The sequence below is a fragment of the Puma concolor genome, chromosome B3 (assembly GCF_028749965.1).
Source record: "Puma concolor isolate L17-30 chromosome B3, mPumCon1.1.hap2, whole genome shotgun sequence".
NCBI classification, from domain to species: Eukaryota; Metazoa; Chordata; class Mammalia; order Carnivora; family Felidae; genus Puma; species Puma concolor.
The window spans coordinates 108,209,479-108,224,546 of NC_141672.1; the positions used below are offsets into that span (position 1 = coordinate 108,209,479).

Consider the following 15,068-nt stretch of genomic DNA (forward strand, 5'->3'; position numbering starts at 1 on the left):
GGAACATCTCGGCAGCTGCCTTCCACACCCTGTTACACTTCAAATATCATTAGCCCCTAAAACAAACTAAACAAAGTTCAAGTAAAGAAGAGACCGTAAATTCAGACTGGTTTAATCAAAACTTCTTTGGGGACTTCTTGATCTTCAAAATTATGTACGATATCTGACCCTCTCCATGTTTCTTCCTCATCTACAAATGGGTCCCAGACTGTCCTTGAAGGAAAGCAGGGCCTAGGCTTGATTTTAAGGGTTCTTTCTGGTTCTCTGATTTCTGATTCTACATTCTAATAAGAAAATAAAGCTTTTAAATTTCTTTTGAGTTGACATTTACACTAAAATGTATAATTCAATAAAAACATTCTAAAGTATGTCATTACAAGAATCATCTCTGTTTTATTTATTCTACAGAGTAATGATTTAAATTGAGCGCATTTGGGCACAGTAAATATTTGACATGAAAAGTAGTTGTACCAGAAGAGGCGTCAGAAAAATAGCAACTTGTCTGACACATAATAACTAGAAAATATTCTTCTGTCTGATCATTTAAGTGTTACAAATCCTGAGAATGTTATACACTGAACAAACTAGGTACTACATATAATTAAATCTTGCTTGCAAATCATCCATTAAAAAAATGCTTCGAGGTACAAATCACCTATGTATTAAACATGAGTCTTTACATTTTACAAAGAATTTAAACAAATATACCAAACAATTAAAGTTAAGTGGCTCTTAAAACAGCAATCAGTCAGGTTCAAGGACACACTGTTCCACGATTTCCCGTAAATTGGGGTTTTCCATTGCAGCTGCCACTCGCTCTTTGTCATTTATCTGCTTGTTGACTGCAAAATACAGACGAAGTTAGCAAAGGAACGGTGTCGATATATAGTAACAAATTTTTTTAGCCTGTTAAAACAGAATTTAACTCGTTGGTAAATTAAAGCTTATTTTGGCTAATGATTCCTAAGTTCTAGAAGGGAGACTTACAGAGAAAATTACACCCTATAATCCTACTACTCTTCCACAACTATTTTCATTTCTTTCTTTCTAGTCTTTTTCCATATACAGATTTCCATACAGAGTAAAGAGTAAAAGAAATTTTAAAATTTTCTATTTTTCCCCCTTTAACCTATTTTTTTTTTTAATTACAGGGTAATTTAACACATCAAAAATTATATGTCTTCTAAATTAATTATAAAGACTACGCTACATTGAGCACCTTTATACATACACCCTTCTTTTTGGAAAGGTTCTTAAAAGTGGCATTGTTAGATCAAGGGATATGAATATTTTCATGGTTTTGATTCTCATCACTGAATTACTTCCCAACATTTTTTAACTAATTATATTGTCAACAACAATACATGAATTATCACTTTGCAAAAAATATGACAGTATAAATAAAAACAAATAAACATACACATAAAAGAGGAAGTGAAAAATGGCTCCATATTTTTGTTGTAATTTATAATCCCTTGATTAATGATGAGTGAGAACATTACCCCATGTTTATCTCTTAGTTCTGTGAATTTTCCTTCATCCACTAGGTCTTTTTTTTAACGAGTCTGCATGGATCTTCATATAATTAAGGTACTGGCCCATATCTGTTGTCTATAATTTGCTAAAAGCACTCTTGATGTAAGAGTTCAAAAGAAATGTCCATATTCTTTTCTGGACCTTCAATTTAAATTTTAAGTACATAGCTCTCTATCCTGATCAAAGAAAAATATCAAGCCCTCCTTAGAGTTTATAAGTCAAGGTCCCTAAAGCTGGATATTCTTCAGAGATGTGCAGCTCCTAGCCTAAACCAGCCAATATCCATAGGTCTTACCTCTAGTTCACCTAGAGTCCTACAGAAAAACTACTTCTTGAAAAGTCTAGGTTCCCCCACCTCAAGGAAGAGCTAACAACTAATTCCGCACTTTTTTGACCCCGTAGATAGTTGGATGGCAGAATAACTTGGTATCCAAGATGAAGTACTATCTAAAGTTGTTTCTTTCTAATAATGAGTCAGGATTGACTTACTGTCTTCCTCCGTTGAGTGGGTTCCTTCTGAAATGTAGATTTCCAACTAGGAAGAAAAAAATATTAAAAGCAAAACATTTAGAGTACTCTATGATAATGAGTGAAGTGCAATGCACAGAGGACTCAAGAGCCTAAGGATGAAAGCCCAGTTCCTTTTTCTAACATCAGTGACAGATCCCTCTAAAACAAGGACTGAAATTAGCAGGATTTTAAATTTTGGTCACCTGTGGGAAGGCTTGCAGGGTTATTCCCATTAATTACTTTTTAAAATGCATACATACAAATAAAAGTTTACACAAATGAGATCTCAAACGTATTTCACTCATGGATCTCTCTACCTCTTCCTCCCAGATTAGTACCTAAAGTATCTAAACTTACTCCCTGCCCCAAGCCCCAAGCAAGCTATACTAATAATCTCGTGTAGTTTCTTCCATATTTTTTCTCCATACCTAATAATGGAATATAGATTTTATACACACACACACACACACACACACACACACACACACACACACACCAAGGTTGGAAGTTTCTTTTCTTTGCTTATTTTACAAAAATAGGATCACAATATACAGTTGTCAGTATCCTCCTTTTTCTCATACACTGTTATCTTGCTAAATTTCCTCTCAAGTATAATATCAGTTAAGGTATCCCTCCTGGCCTCCTGCACTCCCTCAGATTAGCTAACCTCCAAGAACTGGAGCTTCTAAGATAAACCCACAAAATTACTGCAAATCCCATGGCAAATAAAGCATGCTATATGATAAACTCGTGTCTACTTTCCAGAGAACAGTGGAGTGTATTAACTAATTCTTATAAAGTTATTTTACTACTGAGATAAACGTTTTTCAAGAGTGAAAAAAAAATCATACCTTATTATGGTTAAAAGAGACCCCAGAGATCATCTAGAACAGTCTTTTTTTAAAAACAAAACACCATATAAATTCCCCTAGTGGCATGACACTAACTCTTCTTCCAGACAATAAAGCAACAGGTATAAAATCACCTTATACTCATTTACTTTGGTTTAAATTATGCACGACTTATTACTCTGGAAAATGGTAAATAAAGGGGAAAAGTCAAGCACTTACCCTGTGATTCTTATATGAACTAACAATACCTCTGCGAAACCACACAGTTGGTTTGGTACCGGGTAGGCATAGAAGATTCTGAATTCGAGAGGTTACTTGCGGCCCTTTCTAAGTGGTTCTTACTTGGTTTAAAATTTTTGCACATGAAAATATGCTTAACATTATTAGCCACCAGAGAAATGGAAATCAAAACCATGAGTTATCACTTCCAACCCACCAGGATGGCTATAATGAAAAAGATAGTAATAATACAGATCAAACAGAAGTGTAAGTAAAGATGTGGAGAAATCAGAACCCTCATACTGCTGGTGGGAATGTAAAACGGTGAAGTAGCTCTGGTAAACAGTCTAGCAGTTCCTCAAAAGGTTAAATACAGTTAGCAAAAGATCCAGCAATTCCCCTCCTAGGTAGAGGAAAAATGAAAACATATGCCCAAACAAATTTATAATAGACAAAAAGCGTAAACAACCCAAGTGTCCGTCAACTAATCAAAAGATAAACTACGGCATATTCATACAACGGGAATAGTATAAGGCAATAAAAAGGACTGAAATACTGACACATGCTACAACATGGATGAATTCTGAAAATAATATTTTAAGTGAAAAAAGACGACAAACGTATGATTCCATTTGAATTAAACATCCAGAATAAACAAATATACAGAGACCAAAAGTAGATCAGTGGTTAGCTGGGGATAGGGGAAGGTTTGGGGAAATAGGTGTGGGGTTTCTTACTGAGGTGATAAAAATGTTTTAAAACTGATAGTAGTGATGGTTGCAAAACTCAGTGAATATACTAAAAACAATTAAGTTGTACACTTTCAACAGATGGAACTGTGTGAAAGGTGAATTAAATCTCAATAAAGCAGTTATAAAACAAGAAAATCTTCCTTACCTTATGTTTAAACGGTAAACACCGCTGAAGTTTTACTCTTAAGCACAGCCCTGTAGAGGGGAAAAAAAAAAACCGGCCCCAATTATCTATTCTTTTATTAGTTCTTGAAAAAGCATACAGCTGTGTGTAGATATCTCCATACAGTACAGTAGCTGGAAACAGCTTTGGCTCAACCCAGCGGAGGTTTCCTCTGAGCCATGCACCATGCTAGCAACTTTTATATAGTCTTACATACTCCTCATAACACTCCAGTGAGCCAAATATTACCAAACCCATTCTATAAATTATGAAACCAAGGTCACAATGTAACTTGCCCAACATCACTGAGCTAGTAAAGTGACAGTTGGGACTAAAACCCAAGACCACTGCAAAGCCTAGGTCCTTTCTACTGCATCGATTTGCCTTCAAGCAAAGGTCAATTCACTCATTACACTTTATTGAACACTAACAGACCAGATCACCCAAATATTTAAAACCAAGTAAGAGTCACTTAGGGGAGCCTGGGTGGCTCAGTCGGTTGGGCATCCAACTTTGACTCAGGTCATGATCTTGTGGTTCATGAGTTTCAGCCCCATGTCGGGCTCTGTGCTGACAGCTTGGGTCCTGGAGCCTGCTTCAGATTCTGGGCTTCCGTCTCTCTGCCCCTTTCCCACTCAAGCACTGTGTCTCTCTTTCTCTCTCTCAAATATAAATAATTTAAAAAATTTAAAAATAAGATAAAATAAAACCAAGTAAGAGCCACTTAAAAAGGACCACAAGAAACTTCACAAGTTTGGAATCCTCTATGCCGCAATGTACAAATAGAGCTGTTGCCCTGAAACAAGTTCCTCTGAAGTTCAGTTAGCCACCCCAACGCCAAGTCACAGTTCAATGATTTTTTTTTCCCCTTGTTGAGACTTGTAAGAGAAATTAAAACTGGGCTTGGAACAGACTCTTTTGTGCCCATGCTCTACTTCTTCCCCCACTTCAAAATAAGGAATGAATTTTTAATTAAATCAACATCCCAAGACACAAAAATCGAATTGTTCTTATTATGCACAGAAAGTGTTCCAGAGTGCTTCGAGTCTAGAACACAGGAATTTCATAATACATATTAAAGAACTCTAAACACAATATATCATTTCTTTAAGGGGTTTTCCCTTTAAACCATTTCCTTAAAGCCTATCTGGAGAGTTCTTCTTCTCCCCACGCTGTCTCTTTTATCTGTTACCTGTACACCATCTGAACATTCTCATGTGTTCTACTCACCGTTGGTAGGTGTTTTATCCATAAAGTAAATAATAACTGTTTCACAACTCACAAAGCACTTTCTTGAGCATCAAAATCCTCAAGAGAAGCAGTACAGCATTATTGAGATAGATTCTTTGGGTTCAAGAGTGGCTCCAGAACATACTAGCTACGTGACCCTGGGCAAGCTACTGAATTCTTCTGAACTTCAGTTTGCTTATCCATAAAGTAAGTATTATAACAGTACCACTCTATATAGGGGTGTTATAAGTAATAAATAGTTACACAATGTGCCTAAAATAGTACTTGGTACATAAAAAGTATCCAATAATATTAGCCATTACTATTGTTATCATTTTCATTTTACAGCCAGGAACCAAGATAAGTGATTTGTTTGACATCATATAGTTAACAGGTGGACAGCTGGGAGCTAAATATAGACCTTCTGACTCCAAATCCTATGCCCTTCATATTGGATCACACCTGCCTCCAGCTATTCTTGTCTGGACTAAGTCTACACAAATAGTTAACAACTGGTTTCTCTGCCTTACCCGTTCACCCCCTTTGAGTTTCCTTTGTCTCTGCAATTATCTACCAGGATAATTCTGAGTAGGTGACAACATCAGCAATCCCAGGGGAATGCACCCAGGTACCTTTCCCTGTTTAGTACTATCTGCTCACAGGAAATGCCTCCCAAATGTCAGAAAGAGAGCTCTTTTTATTGTTTTCCGATCACATCGATTGAACATGGTTACTACACTACTCTACTAACCTCTAAAAAGGCAAGGGTCCTAACTGAAACTCATATTGAAAGAGTCAAAAAAAAAAAAACCCGACAAAACTTTGCTCAAGAAGTGTACAGATCTGAGGGTGCCTAGGTGGCTCAGCCAGTTAAGCATCTGACTTCAGCTCAGGTCTTAATCTCATGGTTCGTGAGCTCGAGCCCTGCTTCAGATGAGTCCCGTTTCTTTCTCTCTCTCTCTCCCTCCCTCCTCTCTTTCTCTGCCCCACGCTCACTTGCACCCTCCCTCTCTCTCTCTCTCAAAAACACAAAAACAAAAAACAACACCTGAAGTGTATAGATCTGAAATATCTACCATAATCAGATCTTGGTGTCTTTACATTTACTTTTATTTCATGGACTTTCATAAACACAGTTTTTTCAATAATTACAATCATTATGCAAATTCAACTTAGCATTTAAGTTTTTTCATACATTGCTCAGATACTTTGATTCCTTGATTATATTTATCATTTTCAATAGCAATAAGAAATCCCATTATATTGGATGCCATTTCCTTAATAGATACTATAATTTCTTCCAGATTTCTTTATTATAAGTTTATGATAAATGTTTTGTACATGCTACTGTTTTCTTCTATGGAATTATTCCCTTAATTCCTCAAAGAGTAGAAACTTTTTAAGAAGGATTTCCTAATATGTACCCAGAAGCTTGAAAATACTTATACCACATGACCCAATAATTCCAATTAAAGGAATTTATCCTGAGGCAATAACTAGAGACATATAAAAATATTTACATATAAAGTTGTTCATCATAGTATAATTTATAATTGTGAAAGCCTAGAAGTGGTCTAAATGGTATAAAACATAATACATTGTGCTAGTAACACAGACCTACATGACTATATAATTAAAAACTAATATTTAATGATGAATAAAAAATTGCCTATGCTCATCTATTTCAAGCTTTCTATTATCTAACCCTTGTAATGCCGTTGCTATTCTTACTATCTCTACTTTACAGATTAGGAAACTGAGGCCCAGAAAGGTTAAGTAACTTGCCTAAGACCACAAAATGGCAGACCTGATGGAGCTAGAGTTTTAAACCCAAACACACATTCTTTTATGACAGCTGGTTTTTATTTTGTTCTTTATGCTTTTGTGGGGTTTCCAAATTATTGCCAAGATATTACTTTTGCAATTTAAAAAACACAAAATAAACATTACTTTTTGAAAAATCAATTTGCTGAAGACTCTTGGAGTAATAGACCCTCTGTTTAAGAACCCTTATATACCAAAATATTTTAAGACAACCCCTTCACATCAAAAGAGCAGCAGCACTTCTGGAATCTGGCGATTCAGAAACTGTCCAATGACAAAAAAGATAAGTATGCATTCAAAAACACTTTTTCCGGGGTGCCTGGCCAGATCAGTCAGCAGAGCATGCGACTCTTGATCTCGAGGTTGTGAGCTCCAGCCCCACATTAGGTACAGAGGTAACTTAAAAATAAAATCTTCACAAACAGACAAACACCCCAAAACGCTTTTTCTAGTATGGAATATTAATAACTACAATATTACCTATGGATTCACAAACCCTCTAGTCCCTCAAGATGTGGCCCGTATACTAGAAACCACTAATAGGGATCCCAGATCAATAAGCGAGAAAAGACAGAAATCACAAGCATGGAAGCAATAATAAAATGCTTACCTTTTCGATCCTTTTTATAAACATCTATTTTTAAATAGATAATATAGTCCCATAGCTCACAAACTTAAAAATATGAAAAAGTACATAGTAAAGTCTCCCTCCCATCCTGCCTCCAACCTGCCCCGTTCCTACCACCACTACTACCCACCCCCATCACAGCTATTCATTTCTTATGTATTCTTCATGCATAGGCCATCAAATACAAATGTCTACTTTTGCCTTTTTTTACACAACCGTAGCAATATTACACTTGCTTTTATTTCTTAACACTATGTAATAAAGATCTTTCCATATCAGCACATGGACAGTTTCTTCATTCTCTTTAAGAGCTACATAGTATTCCATTGTTAATACATACCAGCACTGATTATTTAAACCATCCCCTACCGATGAGCATTTTGGTTTGAAATAAATGTCCTTTCTCTTCTTTATAACAAAGTATGTATTCAAAGACACCTCTTATGTATCTTACTGCTAACTATTCCAAAATACTGGGAATGCAGCCTCTCAAATAGAAAACAGCCTTCAAAATAAACCCCCAAAGAAAAAAACAAAAACAAACAAAAAACAAAAAACAAAAACAACACCTCTCCCACTAGGACTTCTGCCTATACTTCACTGAAGCCAACAGAGCAGCTAGAGAAGAAGGTGATGGTAGCAGTGCCAGTCTGAGAGCACCCACTCCAATCTCCAGAACTGAGGGGAGGACTGGCTCACACCCACTCTCCAGCCGTTGTAGGTGTGTATACCAAAGAGAAGCAGCATGGTGTAACTAAAGGAGGTATCATGTTTGGAGTCAGGAGACCTGGGTTTGAGCTTCAGCTTCGTTGTTTCCTAGCTATGTGATTCTGAGCAAGTCACTTAGACTCTCGGAGACTTAGGTTCCTCATCTGAAAAGTCTCTCATAGCCTGTGAGGACTACAGAAGATACACATCTGAAAATACTGTGCGAACTGTAAAGTGTGATACATGATGCTAATTGTTATTCGGGGTCACTATCAGTAAAATAACTTAGGATTAAAAATATATTTACATATAAAACCTTACCAATAAGGGTTGCCAAAGAGCAGTGAGGTACTGTTGGCGTGAACCTGATTATAACCAAATAGTCTTCTTCGTTTACCTCCTGAACCTCCACACTACTTTCGGTTACCACTTCCAGTTCTTCTAAGGTATTGGGCTTCTCTGGGTCCCGGATGGTTCGAATCAAATCTATAGAATCATCAGAGACAAGGTATTATGTTAAAACATGAATATTCTAGGGGCACCTGGGTGGCTCAGTCAGTTGAGTGTCTGACTTCGGCTCAGGTCATGATCTCACAGTTCCTGAGTTGGAGCCCCACATCAGTCTCTTGCTGCCAGTGCAGAGCCTGCTTTGGATCCTGTGTCTCCCTCTCTCTCTCAAAAATAAATGAACATTAAAAAAAAAACACATGGGGCGCCTGGGTGGCTCAGTCGGTTAAGCATCCGACTTCAGCTCAGGTCACAATCTCACAGTCCGTGAGTTCGAGCCCCGCGTCAGGCTCTGGGCTGATAGCTCAGAGCCTGGAGCCTGCTTCCAATTCTGTGTCTCCTTCTCTCTCTGTCCCTCCCCTATTCATGCCCTGTCTCTCTCTGTCTCAAAAATAAATAAAAACGTTAAAAAAATTTTTTTTTAAATAAAAAAAAAAACAAAAACAGAAACACCCATGAATATTCTAAATAAGGATGACTTTGCCAGCTCTAATCCAAACACTGATTTTTTTAAAACCAAATATCACAGTAACTCCCCAGATTTCTGACGGAAAATTTCACTACCAGTTTCCTTTTGAGAAGACAGTTTTCTTGGATTACTATTAGATCACACCCATTTCTTGGATCCAACATTGCAGAGAGAATATAAGAATGAGAAAAGTGTTGGAAAGAAATGTGGAGAAAGAAGTGTCGGAGAATGTGGTATCAGGATTTATGAAAGCAGAATCTGAATCAAGCCTTTAAATATGGGTGACATTTCTTTTTTTTTTTAATTTTTTTTTTCAACGTTTATTTTTATTTTTGGGACAGAGAGAGACAGAGCATGAACGGGGGAGGGGCAGAGAGAGAGGGAGACACAGAATCGGAAACAGGCTCCAGGCTCTGAGCCATCAGCCCAGAGCCTGACGCGGGGCTCGAACTCACGGACCGCGAGATCGTGACCTGGCTGAAGTCGGACGCTTAACCGACTGCGCCACCCAGGCGCCCCTAAATATGGGTGACATTTCAATATCTGACATTTAAGGTTGAAGGAAACTAAAGGACCAGAAATTGAGGGGTGCCTGGTTGGCTCAGTTGCTAATGCATGAGACTCTTGATCTTGGGGTTGTGAGTTTGATCCCCATGTTGGGTGTAGGAGATTACTTAAATTTTTTTTTAATTAAAAAAAAGTTTAGTCTGCCTAGAACTCAGCATAAGTGAGGATATAAGAGATTCATCCAGACCATCAAGGATTGTTTTTACAGCCAGCCACAGGTAATAAGGAATCAAGAGGTTCCGAACAAGGGAGTAAACGTGGACAGCACTATACTGTCAGCTGGTAACTCATCCACCAGCTGGTAGACTCAGAACTAAGAGTAGAGCCCAGGGATACCAGCTGAAAATGCTGGGCCCAAAACAGGCACATGACAATAGTAATGGAGAGGAGGTGAGAGATGGAGAAGTCATTTCAGAAGCAGAATCAATAGAATTTGACAAGCGTTTGGATGTAGAAGACAAGGAAAGGGAAAATGGAAGCTGACTCAGGTTTTAAGTCTGTCTGGGAGAACACTGATAGAATGAAGAAAAAAAAAGCTGGAGAACACAGGAAGAAAGTTGGGTGGGGCTGGGGCAACTGGGTTCAATTTTATACATAATGATTTTGAAGTGCTTAAGGGACAACCCAAAGGAACATTCCAGCAAACACTGAACGGTACATAAGGCTTAAGAGACCACCAAAGCTAAAGAGACACATAAAAAAAGCTCAGGGTGCTGTGTGGCTCAGTCGGTTAAGCAACCGACTCTTGGCTTTGGTTCAAGTCATGATCTCACAGTTCGTGGGTTTGAGCCCCAAGTCAAGCTCCATGCTGATAGTGCAGAGCCTGCTTGGGATACTTTCTCTCTCTCTCTGCCTCTGCCCCTGCCCACTCCCCTCTCCAAATAAATAAACTTTACAAAAATGCTCAACAACACTCATCATCAGGGAAATGCAAATCAAAACTACAATGAGATACCACCTCACACCTGTCAGAATGGCTAAAATCAACAACACAAGAAATGAGCAATGGCAAGGATGTGGAGAAAAAAGGAACCCTTGGGCACTCTTGGTGGGAATGCAAAGTGGTGTAGCCACTCTGGAAAACAGGATGGAGGTTCTTCAAAAGATTAAAAATAGAACTACCCTACAATCCAGTAATCATACTACTGAGTATTTACCCCCAAAATACAAAAACACTAATTCAAAGGGATACATGCACCCTGATGTTTATTGCAGCATTATTTATAAAAGCCAAACTATGGAAGCAGCCCAAGTGCATCCACTGATAGATGATTAAAGAAGATGTGAGACAGACAGAATGATATTGCATTGTATATGTAATGGAATATTATTCATCCATTAAAAAAATGAAATACTGACATTTGCAAGGACATGGATGGAGGTAGAGAGTATATAAGGCTAAGTGAAATAAGTCAAAGACAAATATTGTATGATTTCACTTTTATGCAGAATTTAAGAAACAAAACAACCAAACAAAGGGGAAAAAAAGACAGACAAACCAAGGAACAGACTTTTAACTATGGAGAACTGACAGTTACCAGAGCTGGTTGAGGGATGGGTGAAACAGGTGAAGGGAATTAAGAGTACATTTATGAGGAGCACTGAGTAATGTATAGAACTGTTGAGTCATTATATTGTTCACCTGAAACTAACATAACACTAAGTTAACTATACTGGAATTAAAATTAAAAACTTAATTAAAAAAGGGGAGAGAGAGAACACCAAAGCTACAGTGGTTGTTGAACCCACAGATTCACGAAGAATGAGTTTAACAGTAATTTTCAAGCTTGGCTGAACAATGGAATTATCAGACCTGCTTTAAAAACAAAACAAAACAAAAACTGATGTTAAAGCCCTACCCCTAAAGATCCTGATTTAACTGATGGGTAGCATGGGTTGGGCATTGTGACTTCTAAAAAATTCCTCAGGTTCCTCTCAGTACAATTTGAGAACCACTAATGTGAAGGGAGAGACCCAAGAATAGATCTGTGGGAAGTACCTAATTCAGGGATCAGAAGGAGAAATAAAAGCAAGAAGCAGAGATGGAAAGGGGGGTGGTTAACAATATTAAACGCTGCAGAAAAATTCAGGTGGACGAGAGCTGAAACAGGTCTTTGGATCTATCACTCAGGAGATCACCTGTAAAAAAGCAGTTTCAGTAGAGGGATGAAGGTAGAAGCCAGCTTGCAAAAGGGGAACTGAGTGGGAACTAAAAATGTAGTCCTAGGGCTTCAGCAGGGAAGGGGAAGGGAAAAGAAAAGAATTGTGGGTTTGGACAAAGCTAGAACAATCACAAGGGTAAGAGAAACTTGAGTGTTTTATATATAGCCCAAGGGGAAGAACCAAATAGAAGAGAGACTGAAAATATGGGGGGGCGGGGCACGACTGGCAAAATAAACAGAAGGGAATGAGACCAAGGATGTGGGAGCCTGGGTTGGCCTTGGAGAGGACAAGATTTCCTTCCTACTCTGAGGTTGTAGAAAAAGATGGAAAAGGAGAATGAGACAAAAATGGTGAGGCAGAAAGGAGAGTAGAGGGAGTTCACGTAGGATGGGACAACGTTCTCAGGCCTGAGGTTTTGTTGTATTATTTATAGCACCCTTATAATCAGAAATGCTACTGGGAAAACTAAACCAATCAAATTGCAACTTCTCCCCAGCAACTCCTGGGCTTATCACTTGATCAGCCACAGAATTTCAAAATGGAGGCAGGAAAAATAAAGACAAAAGCTTCTTCTTCACAAGGCTCTATCATCGTGGGACTCAGGGAAACACTGCTTTTTAAAAAGAAATTTGCTTCCCCTCATCCTAGGCATGTTCCCTGTAAGGCTCATTTATACAGGCCACATTATATTCTTTATATGTTACTTAAGCCTGATATTAAATTTCATCCTGCATTAAACTTCTCTGGTTTTCTACTGACTTGAGAGCTCTGGATTTATTTCTTTAGAAAGAAATGTTGCTCTCCTCACATTACTCCCCTGATAAAAATTCTTCTATGGCTCTGCACAGATATTCTTTATTTACATTTAAACCTTCAGTATCCAATTCCAACCTGGTATATAAAACAATTTTTTAAATGTTTATTGATTTATTTTGACACAAAGAGAAAAAGAGAGATGACACAAGCAGGGGAAGGGGTAGTGAGAGAGAGAGAGAGAGAGAGAGAGAGAGAGAGAGAGAGAATCTCAAGCAGGCTCCAAGCCATCAACCCCATACAGGACTCCATCCCACAAACTATGAGATCATGACCTGAGATGAAATCAAGAGGCAAACACTTAACCGACTGAGCCACCCAGGTGCCCCTAAACACTTTTTGACAGCACTTTCACCTTTAAACCACAAACCCTAACCTGTAGACCCACCTATCTGCCATTCCCTAACATATTATTTTCTCACCTCCATTCTTTTGATCCTTTTTCTGTTTAGTATGCCTTCTACCCACCATATATCCAGAACCTACTTCTACTTCAATGCCTAACTCAAGTGACTCCTCCTTAAACTCTTTCCAGATTCCCCAATCAGAGATTAGAATCTCTCCTTCCTCCTATTGTATCTCTTATTCAAGTCTATTGGTTGGTACTGCATATAATGAAAAAGTCTGTTTTTGCGTACATAGGTCTCCCTCAATATAAACTTGAGGACAAGAATCATCTCTCTTCCAAGGTTGTATCCCCAAGTGCCCGTCCGTCCTGAGATGCTGTAGACATAAGTCTGATAGGACAGGAATGTGTCCGTGTTGTGGGGATCATTCCACTCACAATAATCATATAGCTAGGGTTGATTAAGTCCTGCCTCTAGTAAGAGAGGGGTAAATTAGATTGGCTCCAACGGTCCCTTCCAACTGTGACCTCCTTCTACTGGCCCATAATCCTTGCCCACATTTTATTTGTATTCTTAGGGTTAAATCTTTCTCCCTCAGTCAGCAGGAATCTCTGAACATTAGTTAGTCCCAGTCTTTTTAGTTTTCAAAAACAATACTACCTAAGTCCAAAAACAGCCGTAAGACAATTGTGAAATGGTGTAAAGTGCACGAAGTTTGAAATCAGAAGATCCGGGGTTTGGTTTTTGCGGTTGGTTTAGTGGCAGCGTGACCTCTGGGTAGTTAACCATTCTAAACCTTTGTTTTCTCATGGTCCCAAGGGATTAAAAACAAAACAAACACATGTGACTATATGCGTGTTTCTGTGTATTCGTTTTTTGCACTCCAGGCTTGGCTGTGATAAGAAACTCTAATTTCGAGGCCCAGGTACAGGGAACCAGTATTGTCCTCCTCTTCTCTGGGGGGGAATCTCTGCATTTTCTTTTGCACATGAGAGCGGCTGTAACCTTGGGCCAGTCCCCAACTCGTTAGTCACCCAGCAGTGCTCTCGGTGGTGGCAGGAGAAGGAATGTGTATCCAGGGGTTAGGGAACGCAAGGAAGGAGACCAGTAGTGCAATCACGCCAGCGTTCCTTCCTAACCAAGCACCCTAGACGCCTGCTCTGCCCAGAAGTCTTGAGAAGGGCACTAGGGCATGAGAGGGAAATGAGGTGTTTAAGACCTCCAGGCTCGGCTTAGCCCCAAGTTTGGGAAGAGCCCCAGTCCTAGAAAGACCCACATTTCCCCACTCCGGAGAAAAGGCTTCCCAAGCTTTCCGCCGAGACCCAGAAAAAACCGGAGTTTCCACCCCCAGCCCTCAGGTGAAGCCCCTATTACCCCCGTCTCCACATACAAAGCCACACGCTGCCCTGGGTAAAATTAATTACCATAAACCTCTAGCGCTTTCTCTTCCATGATCCGGGGCTGCCGGGCAGCTCCCCGCTCAAAGAGGCCGGAGAGCCACAGGACTCTGCTCCGCGTCCAGGAAAGCAGCCCGGACACCCGCTCCATCCTTACGCTCCGCCATCCCTGGCGGTTGTCCCACCCGAGCCACCGTCTCTCAGCAGCGGGCCTCGCAATTTATCAACTTCCTGGTCTTCAAATGGGCCAAGACGAGCCTAAAGCTCCAGGGGAGCAGAAAATAGGCGGGACCCGACGGAGTAGCGCGGAGGACCTAGGGAAGGGCCCCGCAAAGACTACAAGCCCCAGCATGCTTTCCTCGGTTTCGGCGGGACAGGGGGGAA

The 15,068-nt window shown here is 39.3% G+C and overlaps 1 protein-coding gene across 1 annotated transcript; it reads right to left on the reverse strand.

The window, feature by feature from the left end:
• Positions 1-368: 368 nt before the first annotated feature.
• CIAO2A (cytosolic iron-sulfur assembly component 2A) lies at positions 369-14,981 on the reverse strand. The gene is made up of 5 exons (XM_025919119.2): positions 14,712-14,981; positions 8,743-8,907; positions 4,014-4,063; positions 2,026-2,071; positions 369-842 (listed from the first exon to the last, which is right to left on the reverse strand). Exons 1-5 carry the CDS (start codon positions 14,833-14,835, stop codon positions 745-747), a joined length of 483 nt encoding a protein of 160 aa, XP_025774904.1. The 5' UTR covers positions 14,836-14,981; the 3' UTR covers positions 369-744.
• Between the last annotated feature and the right edge of the window lie 87 nt (positions 14,982-15,068).